The 12,319-nt window shown below is 42.8% G+C and overlaps 1 protein-coding gene and 2 non-coding genes across 3 annotated transcripts; all 3 read left to right on the top strand.

Moving 5' to 3' along the window:
- The first annotated feature begins 1,404 nt into the window (after window positions 1-1,404).
- On the top strand, window positions 1,405-6,719 carry RPL21 (ribosomal protein L21). The gene is made up of 6 exons (XM_029210591.1): window positions 1,405-1,638; window positions 4,217-4,295; window positions 4,608-4,669; window positions 5,473-5,585; window positions 6,331-6,481; window positions 6,592-6,719. The coding sequence occupies exons 2-6, from the start codon at window positions 4,229-4,231 to the stop codon at window positions 6,679-6,681; spliced, it is 483 nt and encodes a 160-aa protein (XP_029066424.1). The 5' UTR covers window positions 1,405-1,638; window positions 4,217-4,228; the 3' UTR covers window positions 6,682-6,719.
- On the top strand, window positions 5,296-5,366 carry LOC114888465. Its single transcript, XR_003791799.1, has one exon. It is a non-coding gene; the product is annotated as a small nucleolar RNA SNORD102 (small nucleolar RNA).
- LOC114888470 lies at window positions 5,630-5,756 on the top strand. Its single transcript, XR_003791803.1, has one exon. It is a non-coding gene; the product is annotated as a small nucleolar RNA SNORA27 (small nucleolar RNA).
- Window positions 6,720-12,319: the final 5,600 nt, after the last annotated feature.

Raw genomic sequence — 12,319 nt, 5'->3', positions numbered from 1 at the left:
TTAGTCAAAAATCATCCAAATGGGATTTCCCTGGTGGCACAGTGGTTAAGAATCCTCCTGCCAATGCAGGGGATACTGGTTCGAGCCTGGTCCAGGAAGATCCCACATGCCACGGAGCAACCAAGCCTGTGCGCCATGACTACTGAGCCTGCACTGCAGAGCCCATGAGCCACAACTACTGAGCCCGTGTGCTGCAACTACTGAAGCCCGCATGCCTACAGCCTGTGCTCTGCAACAAGAGAAGCTGCCGCAATGAAAAGCCCAAGCACAACAACGAAGAGTAGTCCCCACTCACCGCAACTACAGAAAACCCGTGTGCAGCAATGAAGACTCAACACAGGCAAAAATAAATTAATTAATTTAAAAAAATGTACAATATTGTGTCACTAATTGAAACTGTAGCATACTGATGTTAAGATGTTCACAATAGGGTAAACTGGGTGCCAAGTATATGGGAATTCTCTGTACCATTTTTCTAAAAAAATTTTTTTGCTAAATCTAAGACTACCCTTTAAAAACTATTAATATTTATTAATACTGATTCAAAATATTTAGAAAATATTTATTAAAAAGTATAGTGATGAATAAACAATCACCTCCCATGTATTCAATAACCAGCTTAAAATTAGTCAAAATAGTTAAAGCCTCCTGTATACCCCTTTCTTTACAGTCCCCTTCCTACCAGACCACTTTTCTAAATTTGATTTTCATCCCCTTGTATTTCTTGACTACTTTCACTACATATGCATATATGCCTAAGCAATATATAGTATTGTTTTGCATGTTTCAAAATTGTACGTGTATAAATTGTCCTATTATGTTCCACATGTCCCTCTTTTTGTTTCATCACATTTGCGGGCTCAGTCTTGACTTACTGGCATATAATATTCCACCGTATGAACACCCCATAACGGGTTTATGCTCTTATTGGTGGACGTTTCCAACTTTTTGCTTCTATTCCTAGTGCTGTTGTGGACATCCTTGTCTACATAGCAAAGTTCCCATAAGATAAGCAGTTAGGAGCGGAATGCTGTAATTTGGTATTTGCATATTTTCGGTTTCACTAGATTTTGCCAAATTGCTTCGCAAAGTGGTTGTAACAGGGGTACGTACCTACCAGCAAATGCGTAGTGTTTAGACGCATTGAGGGGAAAAACGTTTGAAAGACATATAAACCGTACAACATGCTTTCTTCACCATAATTTTGCTTTTGTGTCCACGTAACCATTCCCACAAACTGCAGTTCGGAGCACAGAAAAGAGCTCAGACAACATAAGACCAGACGGCTCCAACGCCCGAGGACGCAGGCACACGCCCATTTCGCGCGTGGTGTCTGACGCAAGGGCTGACGTCATCACGCTCGCGACGTCTGCGCCTGTTTGACGCCCTTGAAGGCCCCTTTCGGGGCTGTCTGGCAAGATCCAAGTGTCAGCTTGTGTCGGTCGGTTACCTCTTTTTCGCAAGAAAGGAAAATATCCTCACAGGTTCTTCTGGTTCTCAGAGACGACACCCTTACCCAGGAAAGAGTGGCTGTCGGCCGGCGTTTTCTCAGGCAGCGCCGCGGGCAGCCCGTAGGCCCTTGTAAGGCGCGCGCGCGGCACCGCCTCCTTCTTTTCGGCCGGAACCGCCATCTTCCAGGTACGGTACGCGCGTGGCTCCCGGAGCTTCTTGTCCCTCCCCCTGTTCCTCAGGCGTGAGTCCCAGCCCTGTGGCCGCTGAGGCCGTGCATTGGAGCCCTAGGGAGATCATCTAGCCAGCCTGGGGCCCGCTGGCCTGGGCGGTGGAGCTGTGTCCGTCCAGACTCGGCGCGGCGGGCGCGGGGCCGGGGACCAGGCTGCGATGCCGTGGGTTTGCGGGGGGACAGGCTCTGGAAAAACGAGGCCGAGGCACCGGCGTGAGGCGATTCTGGTCCATCGGGAAAGGAATTCGTCCTTCCAGCGCCCCCACGGCTTCAGCCCGCCTCTCCTGGGCTTTCTCGGGTCGGCTCTGGCGCCGCGTGGCCGCTTGCTTTTCCAACGCCTTCAGTGTGGCATCGTAACCCCTGTTGTAGGACCTAAACTGTAATGCCCTGGGGTAGGGGCTTCGGGGCAGTAGGAGCGGGTTGAGAACCAGGCGCCGGTTTTAATCTCTCTTGAGACCAGGGTGTGTGTGTGAGAAAGTCGGGGGTCGTGGTCGGAGAACTGCACAGGTGCCCCTGAGTCGCCCTGGGTGAAGAAGCCCAGCCCATTCGTCGTTGACGTGGGAGATTTCCGGTTCTCTTAATTCTGGCCCGGGACCGCAATTGGAAAAAGGGAAAATACTTTGTTTGCCACGGGTATTGTTTTGTTCATGCCAGGGCAGCAAGTGTTAAGCGAAGGGATTCCTGAGTTAGGCGTTTAGGGGGAAAGTTAACTGAATAACCCCTTAGTCTTAGTTTTGCATCTGTGTCTAGTTTGTAGCAGCCAGCTGCCAGAGTTGAGGAAACAGCGGGTTGCGCCCCTGTAATGGGTCCCATTTTTGGTAGTATTATAGACTTTAAATCGTCATTGCTTGGGACGTTATGTATTTTTAAAAACTCACTCGATTATATGTGTATTGGGTCCTGATGGATTTCGAACTTGGAAAAATGGGTCTAGTGGAAGGAGCGTGGGCTCTGGAGTCAGAAAGGACTTCCAGGGCTTCCCTGGTGGTGCAGTGGTTAAGAATCCACTTGCCAGTGCAGGCGACACGGGTTGGAGCTCTGGTCCGGGAAGATCCCACATGCCGCAGAGCAAGCAAACCCGTGCACCACAACTACTGAGCCTGTCCTCTAGAGCCTACGAGCCACAACTACTGAGCCCGTGTGCCACAACTGCTGAGCCTGCGCTCTAGAACCCACGAGCCGCAACTACTGAAGCCCGCGCACCTAGAGCCCGTGCTCTGCAATGAGAAAAGCCCCCACTCGCTGCAATTAGAGAGAGCCGGTGCACGACAACGAAGACCCAACGTGGCCAAAAATTAAAAAAATAAATTTATTAAAAAAAAAAACGAAAGGACTTATATTACTGATTCTGTCACTTTGTGTCTCCATGAAGTGAGTTGACCTGCAGAGCATATCTCCTTGTTTATGAACTTAAGGGGAGTTTACATGAGCTTAATGCAAATGTAGCCATGAGAATTAAAACAGTACTTGTACTTGATAGATTCTTCTCACCATTTAAAGTGAAGTGTGCATTCGTTGTAACAGTGATTTGGCTTTGATGGGTTATTCGGTCTCCTTGCCACACAGGTTATATGAAAAAGGTACTTAGGAGTCACTTTTCTTTACGGTTAAGATGTAATAAATTGAGAGGTTGACTTACATTAGAACGTTGTCGACAACCTAAGCTGGTCTTTGGTGTATTTTGCCTTGTGGTAGGAGTAGTCAGCAATGGTAGTTCTGCCCTTGGATGATCTGAGGCAATTAAAACCATTATTTTGACCTTTTGGGAAACAAAGTGAAAGGTTCAACTCAGTAGCCTATAGGTGAGTTCTTAGGCAATGATAAAGTACTGTTTACTAGTAAGCGCTTTGCATGTGCTAGGAATTGCTCAATGTTTTGTAGACATTACCTTAGTTGATTATAAAAGTATTAAGACTTTTACATATGAGGATCAGGGTTTAAATGTTGGTCTCGCCGCAGGTAAGTGGCAAAACCTATGTCAAAATCAGGTCAGTGATTATAAAGCCTTCTACCTCACATTTTCTGGTAAACCACTGAGTAATTAGATATATGAAGTAAGTTAGAGATTTTTGACAGTTAATAGGTGCGGTATTAGAGAAATCCGTAGGTTGATAAGAAAAGGGGTTTAATCCATTATGTATAAATGCAAGACTGAGTTGTGTCGTGCTTTGCGACAATAAACTGCCTTCTAGTTGGTAATTCCAGTGTTCTTGGCAGCCTCAGCTGGGTTCTACAGATGTAGTGTGGCAGAAGTCCTGTTGTGTTGTTACAGTCTAATAGGGAAAGTACTGGTTTGGGTTCTAAAGTCCAGTTCTGCTTCTTAGGAGTTTTAGGCAGTTTGGGCAGAAATCTTGGTAAAGTTACTGTTTCTTACCATTATAAGATCTATTGATTCGTGAACCAGCATTTTAGATAGTTGCCTAATTCTCGTGTTGCTACTGAACTTAGTGCATTTGTAATTACACACTTTTTGGTTAAAGGGGCAAATGTCAATTTTGCAGTTGTATTTGACTCTTTGGTACTTTCTGGTTTCAGTAATTCGCCAAAATGACCAACACAAAGGGAAAGAGGAGGGGCACCCGCTACATGTTCTCTAGGCCTTTTAGAAAACATGGTGAGTAACTCCACCCTCCTTGGGAGCAGACGTGGCATACATTTGTGTTTTATTACCTGTGTGTTGTCGTTCATATAAGGTGTTCTTAATAAATGGCATTAATTAATCAGCATCTACCTAACTTATTTGTAATAAATAAAAAGCATGAATTTTATATAGTGGTTCTTAAATTGTCGACTAGCAAGATTTTAAAGTACACGTAACTGCCAAAAAGTAGTGTGTGTTGAAAGCTAGTAAGCTTATATATTTCTCTTACTCTTGACTTTTTAATCTTGATATTGACTGTATTGGCGTTTTTTGGTTTTTTTGCAGGAGTTGTTCCTTTGGCCACATACATGCGAATCTACAAGAAAGGTGATATTGTAGATATCAAGGTAAATTATAAAATTGGGGAAATAACTACAGAGTAACATTAGAAGTTAGAAAAGTTGTGTTTAATATTAAAATCTGAATAGGGTGTATTGCATCTTTTTATCTTCCTAATCGGGGGAAAATCCATTTCCTGAAAAAGCTCGTGACAGTACAGAGTAGCTATTTTATGTTACATTTTTATTTTTGTAATAAATTTTTTTTTTTTTGGCTGCATTGGGTCTTTGTTGTCAAGTCTTCATTGCAGTGCGCGGGCTTCTTATTGCAGTGGCTTCTCTTGTTGCAGAGCTTGGGCTCTAGGTGGGCAGGCTTCAGTAGTTGTGGCTCACGGGCTCTAGAGTGTAGGCTCAGTAGTTGTGGCGCACGGGCTTAGTTGCTCTGTGGCATGTGGGATCTTCCTGGACCCGGGCTCGAACCCGTGTCCCCTGCATTGGCAGGCGGGTTCGTAACCACTGCACCGCCAGGGAAGTCCCTAGAATGGCTATTTTAATTTTACTTTAATAAACAAGAGTTTTAAAAGTGCTATTCTTGAGTCTAAGAATTTTCTCATTACTTGTTTTTAACAGCTAGTGGAAAAATTAAGGGGGGGAAATCCTGTGGATTTGTATTTAAACGTGTCCTGGCACTCTAGAGCTTAATGATGATTGTCTTTTTGATTGCTAAAAGCAACGTGAAAATGACATTTCACCGGCTCTGAAAGCTCTTGAGTTGCCATCTAAAGGAAAAAAAATCTTGGAATATCTTAGTTACTTTGGATTTAAATGGAGGGGGAAATTGCTGGCATAACATTTATCTCCTTTCTTAACAGGGAATGGGCACTGTTCAAAAAGGAATGCCCCACAAATGTTACCATGGCAAAACTGGGAGAGTCTACAATGTTACCCAGCATGCTGTTGGCATCATTGTAAACAAACAAGTTAAGTAAGTAATGTCATAGTTCTTTGAGCCTACTTAGTATTCCCTCACACCCCCCTTTCACTTTGCCAGTTGGACTTATGTCTTTATTGGTCATTCAAGTGGGGCAAAGGAAATACCCTTTTAAAACTCAAGCAAACTGGGTGTTTGTCTTGTAACCTGTCACAGGAAACAAATTGTAATAAACTTACTGGAAAGTCTTGTGAGGTTTGTTAGCTAAGCCGTTCTGGTTTTCACAGTGTAAAAAGTTTAATAAGTTGTAAATTTTATTAGTGGTCTGGTTTTGCTAAAATTATTTGGTATTTTAGAGTCTGTCACCTCATCAGAAGAGAGCTTAAAAGTGGGGGTGTTTGGGCTTCCCTGGTGGCGCAGTGGTTGGGAGTCCACCTGCCGATGCAGGGGGCGTGGGTTCATGCCCCGGTCCGGGAGGATCCCACGTGCCGCGGAGCGGCTGGGCCCGTGGGCCGTGGCCGCTGGGCTTGCGCGTCCGGAGCCTGTGCTCCGCAGCGGGAGAGGCCGCAGCGGTGAGAGGCCCGCGTACCGCAAAAAACAAACAAAGTGGGGATGTTTGCCTCAAGGCCCTATTCAGTAAGGTTTAATAAATGATTATAAATTTGCCATCACCTTGTTGATTTATCCTATCTGTGGGTAAAAAAATATTCACGGTTTAATTAATAAATGAAACTGTCGAAAGAATTCTCTGAATTTTAGCTGTGTTTTTGATGCACTTAAGAGTTTCTTCTCTCTCCAGGGGCAAGATTCTTGCCAAGAGAATTAATGTGCGTATCGAACATATTAAGCACTCTAAGAGCCGGGACAGCTTCCTGAAGCGGGTGAAGGAGAATGACCAGAAAAAGAAGGAAGCCAAAGAGAAAGGGACTTGGGTTCAACTGAAGCGCCAGGTGAGTGCCTGGCAGCGTTTCTTGGTATTACGTACATTATTAGTTCTGGGAGCACTTTGAAATTGAGTTACAGTATTTTTCATAATTTTTCCCTCGCCTTTTTTTAATAGCCTGCTCCACCCAGAGAAGCACACTTCGTGAGAACCAATGGAAAGGAGCCTGAACTGTTGGAGCCCATTCCCTATGAATTCATGGCATGATGGGTGTAAAGAAAATAAAAGACCTGGACTGTGTAAATGTTTCTCTTAATTGAGTAGAAGTGTGCGACCCCCTTCCCCAAACAAATATTTAAAGCACATTTTAATTGTGTCCGAATTCAGTGGGTGACATATTTTTACTTTTCAAATTTAGTGGTTTTTATTCCTGAAAGATATGAGGTAGTTTGTTGTGCTATACTCCATTGGTTAATAAACTGCTAGATATTACTTATAAAATATTTGTCCTAGTTTGAAAATAGTCTCAATTCCTATGAACAAAGGATTTAAAATGAATGAAAGTTATCTGTTATAATTAAGCTCAGGAAAAGTTGATGCTCATAATTGCATCATAAATTAAGTAGCTGTGTTTTGAGGATCAAGAACTTACCTTTGAAGCCTACTATTTAAATATACATGGTTTAAAGCCCCTTCCTGGTCCTTTGTGAGTTACACGTTAGTTCTGAGTTGTTCAGACCTTTCGTGCAGCAGGGCTCAGAAAAGTGTTAAAAACTGGAATACCTTTTTTATTTAAACTGGGTAAGTATTTATATAGCATCGAATATGTTATGTGGCATTCTAAGCACTTTACATAATGTACTCGTAAAAAACTTGGAATAAGTTTTGTTTTGCTCATTTTACATGAAGCTGAGGCACAAGTAACTTGCCTGAGGTTACAGGTGCATGGTGTTGGGCAAAGACTCAAACCCAGGCAATCTGGCTGCATAATCGGATTTTAGTCATCAGTTCTATGTTGCTTCATATTAATAGGAATATTTTAAAGCTACTTTGTCTAGTTGGAACACCATTTTAGGTTTTGTTACTTCCTGGATATTTTTAATAGGATGTGGTAAACATCCAGTAGGGAATTGATCACATCTCATCGCCCTGCCTTCAGTATTCTGTGATAATACCTGTAGCAAGCTTATTTAAAATGAAAACCTTGGGCTTCCCTGGTGGCGCAGTGGTTACGAATCCGCCTACCAATGCAGGGGACACGGGTTCGAGCCCTGGTCCAGGAAGATCCCACATGCCACGGAGCAGCTAAGCCTGTGCGCCACAACTACTGAGCCTGCGTGCCGCAACTACTGAAGCCCACACACTTAGAGTCTGTGCTCCGCAACAAGAGAAGCCACTGCAGTGAGAAGCCAGCACACTGCAATGAAGAGTAGCCCCCACTCACCGCAACTAGAGAAAGCCCGTGCGCAGCAAGAAAGACCCAACACAGCCATGAATAAATTAATTAATTTTTTAAAAAATGAAAACCTTGACTACTCACTTGGTATTCTGTCCCCACTATTAGACTTGAGGACAAGAACCTGTTTATAATTTTAGTAAACGCTGTGAATAGGTTGAAACCCAGTGTTAGTGGCCTTCAGTTTCATCTAGTGAAGTGTGATGGTAATAGGGCTTGGAATCCAGCAAACCCTGGCTTTGGACCTTGGATTCCTAACCTAACTCAGTAAATGGTGGTTATTAATTGCCCTCAAAAGATTCACATCTAGTGGTAGAGGGTCATGTTTAAACATGAGTCTGTTGGTCAAAAGAAATTGTTTACCGGCACCACCACAGAAAACAAGGAAAACCTTATATATTGCATCAGTTGGCATCTGTGTTCTGTGTTTTTCCATCTTAAGTTACCACTTATGCACTAGGTTGAAGTCACTTTGCATATTTAAAAATTCTATTTCATGAGTATCTTTCATAGCTGTTTCTTCATTCCTGCCCCTTTAGGCACATTTTGATTTCTCCTGTAAACTATTAAAGCAGCTTCAAGGCATCATGTTTATTGAGCCTCCTGCTTTATTGCATATTGCTTAACCTGTGTGTCTCTATAACTCATGGTTTAGTTTTTCAAGGTACGTGTAACTAGCCTGCTTCCTACTAAATTGTTTTTCTCTTTATTTCTGTTTTCCTACGTGATGGCTTTAGCTATTAGGAAAATTGTGTTTATGGAACTGCTCTTCATTGCCCCAGTTTTGCACACGCACTTGCCTTTGCCTGAAATACCTACACTTTGCTTTGTTCGTTTGATGGAATTTCTGCTTGTCGTTCACTCACCTTGAGTCATAGGTGAACCGTCCCTGATTAAGGCATTTTAAGGAGAGGAATGAAAGTGCTTGGAATCAGAGATTACTTCTGGTTCGGGTTGGTGGAATAAATTCCCCCACGTTTTTGTGTGTTTGCTTCTCACAGTGTTTATAATTTTTAAAACCTGCCTTCCTCGCTAGACCTGAGGGTAGGGACTCTGCCTTATATTTTTTACTTCTGGTGCCTGGCACATAATATACACTCAGTAAATGCTCTTTAATGAGAAAAGCACTGCTTTTTGTTTTGTTTAAGACATTTTCTACTTTACGTTCAGTTTTATTTTCCTATGTACTTTATAAAACTATTTTCTGAATTTTGAATTTTGAGGGCTAACCAATCGTTTTGCTCAGGAGTAATTGGGATTATTAAATCTGTCACGTGGAAAAATCAGAGACCTCAAACATTTCTTTGTTCGTTCTCCAGCCAGTCATGTTAACCTTGCTGACTGTTGCTGCTTCTGTAAAATGAGGGTGTCATCTGCAAGTAGGGATTGGACTGAATGATTCCCAGAGGTCCCTTGCGTGCTTTGAGTCTGATTCCATGTTTAACTATGACTAAGTGAAAGGAAGTATAATTGTGACTTGTCAAAAAGGAAATGGTGTAAGATATCTTAGTTCAGGAGGGCTGGTGAGGCTGGACATTGGGAAAAGGAAAGGCTGCAAACAAGACTGGCTAAGGGGAGTTATTCTTAGGGCAGGTAGTCAGAAAATGTGAACGCTTCCATCTAGTGTGTGGTGCAGCAGTTTTCTAAAATACTATCAATGGCGATGCTATGTGAATATGCGTATAGCTCTTTTGGATTTTTAAAGATGGGTTTTCTCACATGCACAATACTGAGTTTAAAATGTGTTTTCCAGATTCTTGGTTCGTTTTGATTGCTTTCCTAAAGGGTTGTACCAGTTAGCACTCCGTGAGTGAGTGAAAATGATTGTCTTGGCACTCTCTCCAGCATTGATTATTATAATTTAGTCTTTGCTAATCTGGTGGGAGAAAATGTTGCGTTATTGAATTTGGCTTTCCTTAGCTTCTGGAACACTTAACCTGGTTTCCTTTTACCTCCACTGCAGTCTTTGCTGGACCTTACTGTCTTTCTGACCTCCAAATACTGAAGTGCCTTTATTCGCACGTTCAAAGCCCTATATCATCTGCCCTCTACCTACTTTTCTGACCTAATCTTCTACCACTTCCAGCCCCAAAGTCAGATTCAGTAAGTCATGAGATATTTGGAGGTCAAACACCATTAAGGAAGTTACAATCTAGGAAGAGCAGTACAATCGGAAATCCTATTTAAATCAAGGCAAAATAAGGCTTCAAGGAGTGTAAAAGGACAGTAAAGGGGAAAGTTGATGTTTACAGGGCTCTTGTTTTCACTGATTTTTCGTGGTTTCTCTTGTTTGACCCTTGCCACGTACTGCTTCCTTGGCTTCAGCTTACAGACTAGTGAAAGCCAGCAAATTAAGCAAGCAGCTTTTCGTTTGTCTTCCTCATTTTGTAGCTTAAATTCCCAGTCTCCCACTGCAAATATGGCTTCTGCCTACACCACTCTAATGAAACTACTCCTAGAGGTTACCAAACACCTGCTAATTAAATTTAGAGACTTTCCAATTTGGCTTTATCTCCCTGGTATTTGTAAGAGCCAACACCTTTGTTTTTTGCCGTCACACTTTAGCCAGGTTCCTCTGCCTGTCCGACTCCTTCGTCCCCCTTATTCTGGATTTTCCTTAATGTTCCACATCTGTCACTCCTAAGTTCTTTCTGGGTGATCTAAGCCAGTGATTCTTCAAGTATAGTTTCCCAGCTCGCAGCATCAGCATCTGGGAACTTGTTAAAAATGCAGACCTACTGAATCAGAAATTCCGGGGAGGGGGCGTGGGCAGCACTTAACAACAAGCTCTCTGGGTGATGGAGATGCATGCTCCAATTTGAGAACCACTAAGTTTATGTCTAGCCATCTCTAATACACTTGAGACTCAATTTCAGAGCTCACTTTCTCTGAAGCTCTAGATGTGTATTTCCAACTCCCTCTTGGGCACCTCCATTTGGTGCAGCTATTACACAGATGAGCTTGGAAGGTTTTATTAGCGGAGAGATGAATTAAATTGAAACCCTTGAGATTTGACTAATGTGTGTTTGCTGATAAGATTACGTGCCTGCCTTGAGATGCAGGTCGTTTAATGAGTAACCATCACAAAGTGTGAATTTATAAATTAATCCCTTACTGTACAGTTCCCTTTTCTCACACTTACCAATGAGAATGAAGAAAAATATTCTAACTATAAAACTTTTCACCCTGTTCTTAATAAGAACCATGGTTGGGAATGAGGCTGCGTGGCTTCTTGAACTCTCTCTTCTGATCTAGCCAGGTATCTCTTAAGGCCTGTTCATTTTCAGTTGAACCTGATCCGAAGGGCTGAATAAACTACATCACACTGAAATTTGCTTCTGAACGTTGTGGCCAAAAAGCCCCCCAGTTTCCTGTATCTTCTGTACTCCCATCAGGGTAGGTTTGCATTTTTCTCTGCACTAGGATGGGAAAGATTCTAAATATAAACACCGGCTGACATTTAGCCGTAAGCGTCGCTAAAATATAAGAAGTTACGTTTATCTTATTTTTTGAGCACAAGAGAATTTTAAGCTGAATTTGATTTGAGGTATGAGTTTATAGCATATTCATCCCAGCCCCACTTAAAGGAAAACATTGGTATTGTTCAAGCAAGAAACCTTCATAGAATCTTAGACAAATTGCTTGGTTATAAATAACAGTGAGGCAGCATGTGCAGCTGTTCCTGCTGAGGTGGAGAAAGTGTGTAGAGGCGTGAATAAGCAGTCCAAGGTTGTGTATTGTGATTCTTTTTCAATAGCAAAGGTGAGTGGTGAGGGGCAACTGATGGGCCATCTCTCAAAGGCCCTCATGGGAAAGGCACAGAGAAGCCTCTCAAAACTTTCCTAGCAAGAGTGCAGTTTGTGGAAATCATTTGGATTGGAAAAGAAATGCCACAGGGTGCTCTTTGCTATCTACAGAATGAGGTGATGGCTTAGCCCAAGTGAAGATGTGATTGGATTTTTGCTCCTGAGAAAGAACAGAGTTCAGATTAATTGCTCATGGCAATTAATGAGCAAGTGAACAGTTCGAAGATCCTTGAGAGCAGAGACCATCTGTCCATCTGTCCTTCGGATGCTCCTAGCTCTGGCACTTGCATATACTAGGGGCTGCCTCAAGAACAGTTGAGTGGCGTTCCATAGCCTCCAGATGATTCCTTACTGAGGCGTTCATTGCCATCCACAGTCTGCTCCCCAACCTTTGGGTCATCTACTATATACTCGCCTTTGAGACTGCTTGCCGTATGCTTCCTGCCTTCCTGCTTCTGCTCGTGCTCTTTCCTCAACTACATACGACATCTCTCTACCCTTGTGTTTCCATCTATCAAATATGCTCAGGGACCAGTCATTTCTCCCTGCAGCTTTTCCTGATTACCCACCCCCCACTTCAGATTTCTAACAAGTTTCAGGTGTGCAGCATTATAAATCAGCATTTTGTGTACACTACAAAGTG

This window comes from Monodon monoceros, unplaced genomic scaffold, assembly GCF_005190385.1.
Source record: "Monodon monoceros isolate NGI ecotype Baffin Bay Population unplaced genomic scaffold, NGI_Narwhal_1 Super_Scaffold_8, whole genome shotgun sequence".
Lineage (NCBI taxonomy): Eukaryota > Metazoa > Chordata > Mammalia > Artiodactyla > Monodontidae > Monodon > Monodon monoceros.
The sequence above is the reverse complement of the archived record's forward strand: the minus strand, read 5'-3'. Positions and strand labels throughout refer to the sequence as shown.

Excerpts from the sequence above, each read along its gene's own strand:
- RPL21 (XM_029210591.1), top strand. The coding sequence starts at position 4,229 with ATGACCAACACAAAGGGAAAGAGGAGGGGCACCCGCTACATGTTCTCT. Across the intron at positions 5,586-6,330 it reads ATTGTAAACAAACAAGTTAA|GGGCAAGATTCTTGCCAAGA; the intron begins GTAAGTAATGTC and ends TTCTCTCTCCAG. Across the intron at positions 6,482-6,591 it reads GGGTTCAACTGAAGCGCCAG|CCTGCTCCACCCAGAGAAGC; the intron begins GTGAGTGCCTGG and ends TTTTTTTAATAG.